Source organism: Arachis hypogaea, chromosome 20, assembly GCF_003086295.3.
Source record: "Arachis hypogaea cultivar Tifrunner chromosome 20, arahy.Tifrunner.gnm2.J5K5, whole genome shotgun sequence".
Classification (NCBI taxonomy): Eukaryota; Viridiplantae; Streptophyta; class Magnoliopsida; order Fabales; family Fabaceae; genus Arachis; species Arachis hypogaea.
The window spans coordinates 134,461,378-134,474,303 of NC_092055.1; the positions used below are offsets into that span (position 1 = coordinate 134,461,378).

The 12,926-nt window shown below is 38.7% G+C and overlaps 1 protein-coding gene and 1 long non-coding RNA gene across 2 annotated transcripts; one reads left to right on the plus strand and one right to left on the minus strand.

Moving 5' to 3' along the window:
* The first annotated feature begins 1,476 nt into the window (after positions 1-1,476).
* On the plus strand, positions 1,477-2,250 carry LOC114926146 (uncharacterized). The gene has a single exon (XM_029296653.1). The coding sequence runs from the start codon at positions 1,477-1,479 to the stop codon at positions 2,248-2,250; it is 774 nt and encodes a 257-aa protein (XP_029152486.1).
* Positions 2,251-8,133: 5,883 nt separating this feature from the next.
* Positions 8,134-9,796, minus strand: LOC114926160 (uncharacterized). The gene is made up of 3 exons (XR_003816628.2): positions 9,514-9,796; positions 8,940-9,055; positions 8,134-8,428 (listed from the first exon to the last, which is right to left on the minus strand). It is a non-coding gene; the product is annotated as an uncharacterized lncRNA (long non-coding RNA).
* Between the last annotated feature and the right edge of the window lie 3,130 nt (positions 9,797-12,926).

Here is a 12,926-nt window from a genome sequence, read left to right on the forward strand (position 1 = left end):
AAGCCGTTGCAACGGCCGCATGTTCTACTTTGAGGCCAAGTGGTGCCTCGTCATCGATGCCTGTGATTGCGCCTGAGGCAATGTTGGTTGCATCCTCATCCTTCGCAGTGGATCTAAATCGCAGTGGTGACAGAGCAGTTGGTATTGTTGATACGGCACCGGTTTCGTTGCATGGGTTTGCACCGGATGGTGTAGATGATGTATTACGGGATGATGATGAGGATGACGATGTGGAGCCGGACATGATTGCTGATGAGAGTGGTGAAGATATAGTAGGGAGCAATCCAGTTGGGGGGTGCGGGAGGGTCTAGTTCAGGGACGCTGCAGTACCCCCTCACTTTTCTACGTTGGACTTGGATGCTATGAGACAACAGGCGGATCATTCCGAACATGTTGGATTCAGTGCTAGAGGCACACAGCAAGGCGGGGGGGGGGGTAACAAAGTTTCAGGTCAGTCAACAGTTTCAGGACAAAGAGGAGGCCATGTTAAGTGTGAAGACCTACAACATCCGACGCGGGGTTCAGTACAAGGTGGTTCAGTCCGATTATCGCAAGTATTATGGGAAGTGTAAGGAGTTCGGCAATGGGTGCGCATGGTGTATTCGGATAAGTCTTCGGCAGCACAAAGGGATTTGGGAGGTGAAACGGTACAATAGCCCTCATACTTCTCTAGCCACCTCGATATCGAGTGACCACAGGAGTCTCGACTATCATGTGATCTTAGCATTCATAATGCCGATGGTTAGAGCTGATGCTGCCGTGTGTATCAAGGTCCTCCTGAATGCGACAGAGGCACATTTCGGTTTTAGACCAACTTATAGGAGGATTTGGATGGCGAAGAAGAAGGCAGTGGCACAAATCTACGGAGACTGGGATGAGTCATACAGTGAGCTGCCATGATGGGTTCTAGGTGTACAAGTGACGATGCCAGAAAGTGTTGTAGTTATGAGGACGAGTCCTGTGCGTGTGGGAGGGCAAGTGGATGATGCCCATGCGTACTTCCACCATCTTTTTTGGACATTCCCACCATGTATTGAGGCTTTCCGGCATTGCAAGCCGTTGGTTAGCATCGATGGTACCCACTTGTACGGAAAATATGGGGGGACATTGCTCGTTGCGATTGCTCAGGACGGGAATTCCAACATCCTACCTATTGCATTCGCACTTGTGGAGGGTGAGAATGCTGAGTCATGGGCATTTTTCCTCTCCTACCTCCGCCAGCACGTCACTCTGCAGCCAGGCATCTTAGTGATATCAGATCGGCACAATGGCATAAAGGCTGCATTAGAGGCACCTGAGGGCGGTTGGCTACCACCCGCTGCCTACCGTGCATTCTGTATTTGACACGTGGCTGCCAACTTTGCCCTCACCTTTAAGGGCAAGGATGCACGGAGGCTTCTGGTGAACGCAGCTTATGCCAAGACCGAGGTGGAATTCAATTATTAGTTTGATATCCTCCGTTCTGAAGATCCGGCCATGTGTGATTGGGCTAACAGGATTGACTATACACTATGGACACAGCATCGGGATGAGGGAAGGAGATTCGGGCATATGACGACAAATATCTCTGAGTGTGTGAACTCGATTCTTAAGGGGGTTAGGAACCTTCCAGTGTGTTCTCTGGTGAAGTCCTCGTACGGACGGTTGGCGGAGCTTTTTGTGCGCAAGGGAAGAGAGGCAGAGGCACAGCTGGGTACCGGACAACAATTTAGCCAGCAGCTGGTTAAGGCTATAGAGGCCAATCTAAAGGCGTCTCGGTGTTTTACAGTGACTTTGTATGACAGGGAGAACTCCGAGTTCACAGTGGCGGAGATCACCCCTACTGGATCATTTTCACTTGGTAGTTATAGAGTGTCACTACAGGCACAGACATGTGATTGCGGTTATTTCCAAGCACTTCATTATCCATGTCCTCATGCCTTGGCCTGTTGTGCGTATTCACGTCTGACATGGCACCCCTATGTACATGAGGTATATAGCCTGAGGTTGGTATTCAACGTGTATTGGATGGGATTTACCCCACCAATACCAGAGGGTTTTTGGCCACCATACGATGGACCGACAGTCATCCCAGACCCCTCCATGAGGCGTGCCGCTGAAGGACGCCCCCGAAGCACTAGGATCCGGACTAGCATGGATGAGGCTGACCCAAACAGACTGAAGACATGCGGGTTGTGTCGAGAAGCAGGACACACATGTAGGCGATGTCCACAAGGTGGGTTCGGATCGGCACCAAGAGACTCAGCCTAGGCCTTACTTAGTTATTTAGCATAAGAGTATGTCAGCATTTAGGTTATGTGTTGTCATGTTCAGTGTTATTGGGTTTACGTACCACCAACTCTTAGTTGTATCCTTTTATGTATTTCCAATGTAATTGGGTAATGTCGTCATCGTTATATATAGTATCTATGTTGGAAACTATTGTATTAATTTCCAGATGTGTTGCTTAAGTTACTTTTTATCCTTTTTGAACGCTCGATTTGTTCTGCTTCAACAACGGATACATCGGTTATGCATAAACATATCACAAGTTAAACATAGTAAAACATAAGTAACACGTGCAACGATACATCTAGGAAATCATGCTCTCATGCAGCACATACATGTAACAATAACTCATCCAAATAGATGCGACCCTGTGAAGCAGCATCGTGCCCGTTGGACTCTACGAGGTCTATCGGTGAGTGGCAGCTCATCCTCATCCGCACCGTCGCCAGCTGCCTCCTCCTCCTGTACAACCAGTGTGGGTGGTCTGGAAGATCCGCCCTCAGTCTGTGGAGGTGGCCCAGAAGGCCTAGTCACAATCTGCGGGCCTGCTAGGTGAGCTGAAGGAGGAGTACCACCCAAGGCAAAAGGCTCGTGTGGCATGCCAGACGGAGAAGCATTCAGATCAACGACAAGGTGTGACTGGGGTCCGGTGGCAGAATGTCTCTAACGTGCTGCCTCGTCCTCCTGCATGATAACACTAATCTCCTCCAAAAAATGTGAGGATCCGAACTCCGCATCAAGCCCATCACTAGTGAGCTTGTCCGACAACAAACGACCAGGGCTAACCCATGTCTGGCTCTCATGGACAGGATGGTCATCATTGGGGACACCAACAAAGTAATCGCCGAATGCCCCTCCGGCGCCCCCGCTAGGACCCTCGCCAGTATTCTCTCCCGCACCTGAGCCATACCAGTCCCCACCATGTGAGCCGCTACCTCTAGTGCCGTGCTTCTATCCACCAACTCCACCGGGCATGCCACCCGCATCTCCCCTGCCATCCCCTCCTCCGTGATCACCACCGTCGTCGTCATCCTGTCCACCTCTCCCTCTACCTGCAGGCCTACATTGTCCACCCCTACCACGTCGTGCATGTACACGTCCCCTCCCCTCGCCCGCCTCCATAGCCTGATCGAGCCACTGCCACTCACAGCCATTCCGACGTGTACCAACACGAGCTCTCTGCTCTACTCTACGTCTATCTGGAACATCATCCACCCTATCCATGTCTGGAACTCGTCCTGGGCCTCGCTGAAGTGCCTCGGCAGGTATAGGAACTGCCCTGGGATCACCAAGTAGTAGCTCAGGTGACAAGAATCTCCAACCATGCTGGCCCACCAATCAAGAAAGTCATGTGACGGGCCTGGATTCGGAACAACGTCAAACCGAAGGACATGATCTACGCGGCTGTCCCAATGGAGGTGCCAGAACTGCAAGGTATACGGGAACCAACGGTCACCGCCTCTGCCATCCTTCGCCATCAAGAAATCAATGTTCAGTGCTGACCGTGGGAGAGGCTGAACTCCACCAAACTGAGGTAGCACTTGATCTACCTGGTGCCACTCTATGACAGCAAGATAAATCAGCGATGTCACGCTCCTCCACAACGCCATATGACGAGGCTCAAGTATCTCCGGGTGAACAACCTAGACTACTTCTGGAGTGCTATACGGCATCTAAGAAAACTGTGCAAAGTAATATACGTAGCAGCTATTAGTTAACAGTACATTGTTAAGAAGCTGACATTATATGTTAACTACTTAGATTTAGAAAAATACTCACATCACCAGCCTGAAGGAGATCTATCCTGAGCCTCCAATGAGCAGCCCGAGGTCCCCTCTCACTCGCGGTCGGGTTGTAACCGGACCACCTGAAAGCACATGCAACGGTATTAATAGAAAATTACCACGAAATTTAAAACAAAAACATAGAACATTAATATAACATCACCTCGACGCCAATGGCCAGCGGACGATATCATATCCAGCTGGTCTGAAGCCAGGAAATCGCCAGAAGATCTATGACTGAAGCAGCTGCAACGGACCGGCTAACTTGACAACGTTTCTGTTTGCCACGCGGCACATGCACCTGTATAACCATGACAAAGCAGCTGATCCCCAACTGTACCCCCCATGTCCTCAAGCCTGGCTACATACGGGAGCCATCTGATGTGTAGGCGAGTCCCAGACTTGTCCTCAAATAGCTGGGTACCCAAAAGCATCATGATATAGGCTCTAGCATACCGCTGGATAGTGGCATCGTCAGCCCCGTCAGGTATCTCACCAAAGGTCTCCTGCATCTAGCTGCATCTCACTGTAAACTTATTGATGCAGCCCGCAGGAGGCAATACACCTAGAAGCTCTTGGAAGCAAACCCAAGCTGGGCGACCGCCTTGGATGTACCGCTCGAACTCTGTCAAGCATCCACTAACGTACTGTCCATCTATCGGCAACCCTAACTGGTACGCTACGTCTTGCAGTGTAATCGTGCACTCCCTGAATGGCATATGAAACGTGTGCGTCTTCGGACGCCACCTCTCCACAAATGCACTGATCAACGGCTCATCCAATCTAAACCAGGTCTCGTTTAGCCTCGCAAGATGGTATAAACCAGCCATCTGCAAGTACGGAACGATCCTGTCATCCAATCGCATACCCTGCTGTCACCTCATGCTACCGATACATTGATGAGGCTACATAAACAACATAACAATTTCTCCGTCAGCACTATATGAAAAATATCTACATAACAATAAAGTAATCCTAATAATCACATGAACGGAGTCAAATCACGCAACTGGGACGCACACAAAATCATTTCATTAATTCATGATATTGGGCATAATAAAGTTAATTCTTATACTTATAAAAAACAAATTTAACCAGCCAGCCCAACTCACGCTTTCGATATTCAATCACTAATCTTAATAATATCTAAATGACGGCCCACATCTACTTCAAAGTCTACTTTAATACTATTCTCTTTAAAAAAATGCGGTCAACTTCTTCATAGTCTACATCACTCAGATTGGTCCTTCTTATTCTACCACTATTTTAAATTTTAACTTTCTCGGCTACACCTCTTTACATTATTAAGCCACTAATTTACCCATTCTATCTAGTTTAAGGCTATTTGTTAAAAAATAAATTAACCCAGTTGTTTCATAATCTTCACTACTAACATTTTTCTTACCTATTCGTACCAACTACTATTTCTATAATACTGCTTTTGAAAAAATAAACGTGAATGATTAAACAATAATTTAAAAAAAAACTAGGACATACTAACCTCTTCATTGACGACACCAGCAATGTGGGAAACTCCGTCTAGGCGATAAAGTCGGTCCGGATTATCTCCCATCACATTAATTTTTTTGAAGTGTTGAGCATTTTTTTTTGGAAGGGATTTGGTGGGGAAGGGTGGTGGGGCATATGGTTCGAAAGTGACCTTTTCGAACTATATTTATAGTGAAGCTGGTAGTAAATCTATAGGCTGTGTTTCGAATTAGAGTGGGTGCAAAACATGCATAAATCGAATCAGTGGGCATAGATTTACTAGGTGCCCCACTAACGCATAAATCGAATTGGTCCCACTAGATTTACTAAAATAGGTGCTATATAAATTGAAACGGTTGCTATAGATTTACATTCAACATTGTGCATCTCCACATAAATCGAAACAGCCCTCTTAGATTTACCTTGGTCATGCTTAATTCAACCAAGGGTGTTTCGATTTATGAAGGAACGTAAATCTGCCAAAGCTATTTCGATTTATATAGAATTGCTCTCCTGGATGATTCACGTGTGGATTTCTGCTTTAGATGAATTGCGTTACTTCTTTTCATCTTTGGTTTAATAAAGTCAATTACTCTATTTTTAATTGTCAAATATGTTCTAAGTCATGTCAATCCACTTTCAAGGTTTTATTTATTAAAATCTAAATAAATATAGTGGCTAAGTAAACAACAGTTAAAAAAAGAAGTAAACAACAATTAAATAGTAAATGGTCTCAAAAGAAATTAAACGAATATATAATCGTCCTTGATCGCTGAACCACGTCCTTATTTTAAAATTATCTATTTATGATATTTTACTTCTATAATTAAAGTTATTTTCGTCATTTCAACTGTCATTACATGACAAATAATAACTTGACTAATTTTTCGTATCATGAATATTATATTCCACTTTTCTCAATTGACATACGTGACCATTTTCCAATAATTTTTCGAGATGCCCAAAATTATAACTGATCAGTCAGCATTCTTGGGACTTGGGAGTACTCCGTAACCGATCAGCATACTTGTTATATTAAGGATATTGCATGTAAGGCCGGCAATTATAGAGCAAAGATTCAATTTTCTTGAAGATGATTTTCGACAGAGGGGGACAATTTGGCCCTTGATTTTGTTTGCTATGAAACAATGCGAACTTTATGTTGAATTCAATTTACTTATTTAATCTAAATGAGTGACAAATCTATCAGATTGTACTAAAATTTAATTCACTACAATTTTATTCTCCCACCTTTTATATAAATCGTAATTTCTCGCCAAATTTTAAAATATAATGTAAAACATGAGATTACCATGACTTATTGTTTGTCGATTTTTAGTAAATCGATGGTAGTTCGATATCTAGTAGTTTGAAAGCGAAATCTACTCCTCTTTGTAAGTACCAATTTTCTAAAAGTGCATCAAAATGTCTTCGATTAGATGTGATTTGGGAATAAAGATAAATTAAAATATGTAATTCAAAATAAAAGATGAAAAGTTAAAGTTTTCGAAAAGAAATATTGATTGAAATTGAAGAGATTGTGTTGAAATCAAAACAAAGTAATAAAATTCCTTCAACTGAGTCAAATGACTTTAACGTGAAAAATAAAGGTACTGAAATGTAAATTGGACATAGAAATTAAAGATTGCTTAAAAGATAAATTTGCTTGAAAAATAGAGTTTACAAAAAATGTAAATGGAAGATTAAAAACATGGAAGGAACCTTACAGAAATTAAACTCGAATGCAGACTCAGAAATTCTTTGGGGAAGTGAGTGTGCTTGAGTGTATTTCTAAAAAACGAAGTTCCAACCTCTATTCCCTAAGACTTCTTGGTATTTATAATCTACTTTTGATAACTGACAATTAATTACAATTAATTACAAAATTACAACTTTGAATGTGCTCCCCTTAGTAACCATTCCCGCTTAAATGTTTCCCAGGATTTTCTCGTGTGATAGAAGCCACTAACTTCTCCACTTCCATAATTACTCGAATCACTTTATTCGAATAACTTATCTCAATTATCTGACTTGAGTACCTTTTGTTCGATTTGACTTGCTCGACTTATCGAAAGCCTTGAAATCGAATCGTGTCGAGAACTTCCATCTAATACTTGCGCATGTGTCTTTTCAAAAATTGCTTATGTTTTCGACTGTTTTACCGATTTGAACAATTCACCTCTATCAAAAATATTTTCCCGATCAACAATTATGTGCTAAAAAAATTAAATAGATCGTTGTATAGTTAGAAGTATCATAGACTTTAGGATTCTAATCCTATAACACGCGAAAGCACCACTATTTAAGTGCAACCCAAAATCATGGACATGTAAGAAGTTAACATGAGCGATACATGCATAAGTCGTGGGAATATTTTGGGTTTTAAACGAAAAAAAATCTATTGAACTATAGTTTAAATCAAGGTTGCGAGAACCGGACCGGTCAATAAACCGGTGAGGTCACTGGTTCAATGGTTCACTGGTTCGACCGGGGTTCAACCGGTTTAATTAAATATTAAATAAAATTATTAAAAAACTTAAAAATAATTTTAAATATATAAATTCAATAATTTCTAACTTAACAAAATTTAAAATTTCACATAATAAATTATTCATTACTTAATATTAGAGGTTCACAAACAACTTCAAACATCAAAGTTTAGGTCCATGTGGATGATCAAAGTTTGACACTTTGACTTGTGACTGATGAGCCATTATGAATGCTTTCATTATCTTTATGGGGTGGCATGGATTTTTTAGAGGGTAGACAAGATGGGATGGCTTTTCTTTACTTGAAAAGAAAAATGACATGTGAATTATGAAAGAAATGGACCACATCTTCAAACCATTTTGGAGGGGACTTCTCTGCTTACTTGATCTCGTGGAAGGCTGCATGCAAATGCCATTTGCTTCAATATATAACACATGCTTTACATTTCTCCAATAAAGTTTATTTCGAATGAGTTCTACAAAAGCTTACCCCAGCCACTACCCTAGTAAGTTGTAGTTTATCTAAACACACACAAAGCTGATCTTAGAGATGTAAAATATATGTTGAAATTTTCAAATGTAATGATTATTATTGAGTATTTTCTATTTACAATTCTTAACTAATACCTTGGAAAAATCTTTACTAAAATACTTTCACAAGTAATAAGGTACTGTGTTTTGATTCTTAAACTGAACAAACTTGTAGCTTTGAAAAGCTTTATTTTTCAATGTAATGAAAAGAGTTCAAGTAATCATGTGAACCCTATGCCTTTGCCTATGGGACTATTCTATAGTTGTCTAACAACATATTTTGGTAAATGATCAGCATGTTCATGGAAGATATAGTTTAGCAATCAGAATCAACACAAGAGAAGAGTAGGACATCCATTCAAAGTATATATACACATACTTTTTCATTCAAAAATTCTTGGAGCCTTCGCTGGACGATTTGTATATCCTGTAAGCAGCAATGCACATTGTGAAGTTACCAATAACGGTCAGCGCCGCTTGAAGAGCCACCAATACCTGCAACTCATTACAGAACCCCTCATTCATTTTGTATGTTCAACCTATTTCAATAAATTCGAGAGCACAAGTGCACAACTCATTAATCCTAAAATTATCAATAATTATAATATAATTGTGAATCATACAGAATTAGCATTTATATGATATTTATAGCATCAAATAACCCAATTCACTGATGAACAAATAACCTCAGCAAATAAATCAAAAACATTCAAAGAAAATCAAACTCATGAAGCAGCAAACAAAAATCAGAAGCAGCAAACAAAAATCATGAAGCAATCAAAACCCAATTCACTGATGAACAAATAACCTCAGCAAATAAATCAAAAAAATCAAAGAAAATCAAATTCATGAAGCAGCAAACAAAAATCAGAAGCAGCAAACAAAAATCATGAAGCAATCAAAAACAAATTCACTAATGAAGGCAAAATCGCAAACAAAATCAAACACAGAACCTCAGAAGGCGACGCTCGGCGAGGACGACAGAGGAGGCGGGCTCGGCGAGAAGCAGGACGCGGTGGTGGTTGCGGTGGTCAACATCGTCGCTGCTGTGGATGGCTGGCTGCGGGATGCGGTGGCGATGGCGATGGCGGTGGGCTTCACTGATGGCTGTGGGTGGCTGGGTGCTGGTGATTTCGAGCTTGGGTGATTTCGAGCTTGGCTGGGTGCTGGTGATTTCGAGCTCTGGAGAGTGGAAAGTGGAAACTGATTGCTATTAGGGCTTCCTTCCATTTACGCGTTTTCTCTTTTTTTCTTTTTTTTTTTTAAGCCAAAACGACGTCGTTTAGCATATTAGTTTTCAAACTAAAAATCGCTAAAAAACCGAACGGTTCTTCCGGTTCATCGGTTAACCGCCGGTTCGACCGATTTTTCAACCGGTTTTTTGCTAATCGGTTTTTTACGTTATTCGGACCGACTAGGTGACCGGTTCCCGATTTTTCCGGTTGAACCGGCCGGTCCGGTCCGGTTTTCAGAACCATGGTTTAAATAGTATACTCTTTTTCTTCTCACCTACAAATTTTATGTTTGTATTTTATCTGTTGTTACTTTTTTTTTTGTTACGATCTTTGAGTAAAATCTAAATTTTTAGTACGATTTGAATCGATTTAAAACTAAAAAATTGATATAATATATTAAGATTTATATCGAATTAGATTGGTATATATTCTATCTAAATTTTATATTTTGACTAAAAAAATTTAAATTTAAAACATTTAGAAATCATTTATTTTTTTAAATTTACACATTCATATTTTTCATTTGGATTTAGTTAATTCGTGTTTTTAATGCATAAGTTAAGGTTATTATTAGTAAAAAAATTTAAAGTTATTATTTTAATAAATACACAATATTTGTATTAGAGATATTTAAATCTAAATCAATTTAAATTAAACCGTTTATTCAATCCAATTTAAATCGAAAACTTATTAAAATCGTATTAATTTAGATTTGACGGATTCAAATTTTCGCAAACGACCACATAGATTAGATCGGATCTTTAGATCTACTTCTCTAAAGCGATCCTTCTCTCAATCAATTCAATCTAATTTAAATCACATAATGTGCTATAGTAGTTGATCCGCACCTTATAACTTGGTCTTTATTGTACATTATGAGTTATAATTCGGCGTTAACTATATTCATTATTTGCTTGTACCCGACACCTTCATTACCGACTTAATGACCATCATTTCCATCTTAATGACCAGTCATAACATGAATATCATTCATCAACTCTATGCCTATAAAAGGCACTAATTTCTATATCTCAACAGACAATGCATGATAAGTTATATTTCATGTCTTACATTCTATATTCATAGAATTATTATAAACAAAACACATGATAAATTCTATTTCATGTCTTACATTCTATATTCATATAATTATTATAAGGACATATACGTGATAAGTTCTATTTCACGTCTAATATTCTATATTTATAGAATTATTCTTATACCTCTTAAATACTTACTAACTTTGAGCGTCGGAATGTCTTTTGCAGGTACCCACACCCTTGTTCTCTCATTGCCAACGTATACCTCATCTTGACGGAGAGCTTACAAGTATTCACCGGCGGACGAGTTATATACCAGACAATGTCAGCAAGAACAATTGGCGCAGTCTGTGGGGACGAGTAAAATAATTCCTACTCCCCTCAAATTCATAAAACTTGATTTACATTCAAATTTTGAACTAATCTCAACAATCTTGTTTAAGATTTTATTTAATACCTCTTATTAAATTTTAATCTATCGTAACTTTTTATAAAGTATGTACTTTATACATTCGAATTGCTTTACTTTTACGTATCATAATATTTCACATATCATAATCGACAATGACCTAATTCGAGAACAAACTCGGCTTTCAATCAATCCGAGAACAAACTCGGTTTTCAATCAATCCGAACACAAACTTGCTTATCAATTTTTCTTACTTTTTCAAAGTTCTCTATTTACACAAGTAAAATTATATATTTTATTCACACATATTTTTGTATTTATATTTTGTATAACTAATGTTTACTAATTTATTAGTTATATGCAAACCTCAATATCTGTTCTATACAATAATGACATATAACAACCATGTCAATTGAATTTTTATTTCATCATGTATTATATTCTTATTACTTGATGATTTTATTTATACAATTAAATGACAGTAATGATGAGTTCAAATCTTAAAATTGGATTCTATAAAAAATCAATTGTATATAACTATTATACTATTCACTTTATGCTATTAAATTTTATGTTACTATTGATTTAATACAAAAAGTTAAGTAAAAATACGTGCAAACATTTAAAATTCACTATTATTGTATGAGGAATATCTCTCGTCATACTGTAACTGCTAAAAATATTATATTAAATGTATTATTCAATGACTGGTATTTTATTGCTTTATTATCAAATTAAAGCATGTCCTAGATAACGAAATTCAAATATTCACATTTGATATGTATGACATTCATATATGTCGTCTTCTTCTCTACAATTATCAACTTTCAAGGTATATTTTTCTACTTTGATTTTTACAATATATATTATTCAATATATGTTGCGACTTTGTACATATTCATTTTCTCAATTTATCTTATTCATGTCATATGACCTTCACTATAAATTGTAAATATTCAATAACTAATTACTTTGAGCGAGAAATTCTTCAATAAGTTGTTGTGGGCCGGAAAAATTCCAAAGACAATAAGCCATTATATCCTTGGATCATACAATCAATTCCGTCAATGGATATCTATTTTTGAACTTTTCAGTTCACATACAATCAAATGCTAAAATTGTTATTAAGCGGAAAAGTATTCCCCACACAACTATCTTGATTGAATGACTCTTATCACTCAATTATTTTTTGAATAAGTGCCGACATAATAACCCGACTAAGCTTGGGGCTCACCATATCATTATTCACTTATCTTTTAACAGAGTTATAACTCATTTTATTTTATAAGTTTAGCCTGGATCATATGATTGGCAGACAAAGCTTGGGGCTGTGATCCGTCACCTTATAACTCGGTCTTTATTGTGCATTATGAGTTATAACTCTATGCCTATAAACGGCACCAATTTCTATATCTCAACAGACAATGCATGATAAGTTATATTTCATGTCTTACATTCTATATTCATAGAATTATTATAAACAAAACACATGATAAATTCTATTTCATGTCTTACATTCTATATTCATATAATTATTATAAGGACACACACGTGATAAGTTCGATTTCACGTCTAACATTCTATATTCATAGAATTATTCTTATACCTCTTATACACTTACTGACTTGAGCGTCAGAGTGTCTTTTGCAGGTATCCATTCCCTTGTTCTCTCATTGCCGACG

What these genes read in the sequence shown, in the direction of transcription:
- LOC114926146 (XM_029296653.1), top strand. Translation starts at nt 1,477, where the DNA reads ATGTGTGATTGGGCTAACAGGATTGACTATACACTATGGACACAGCAT.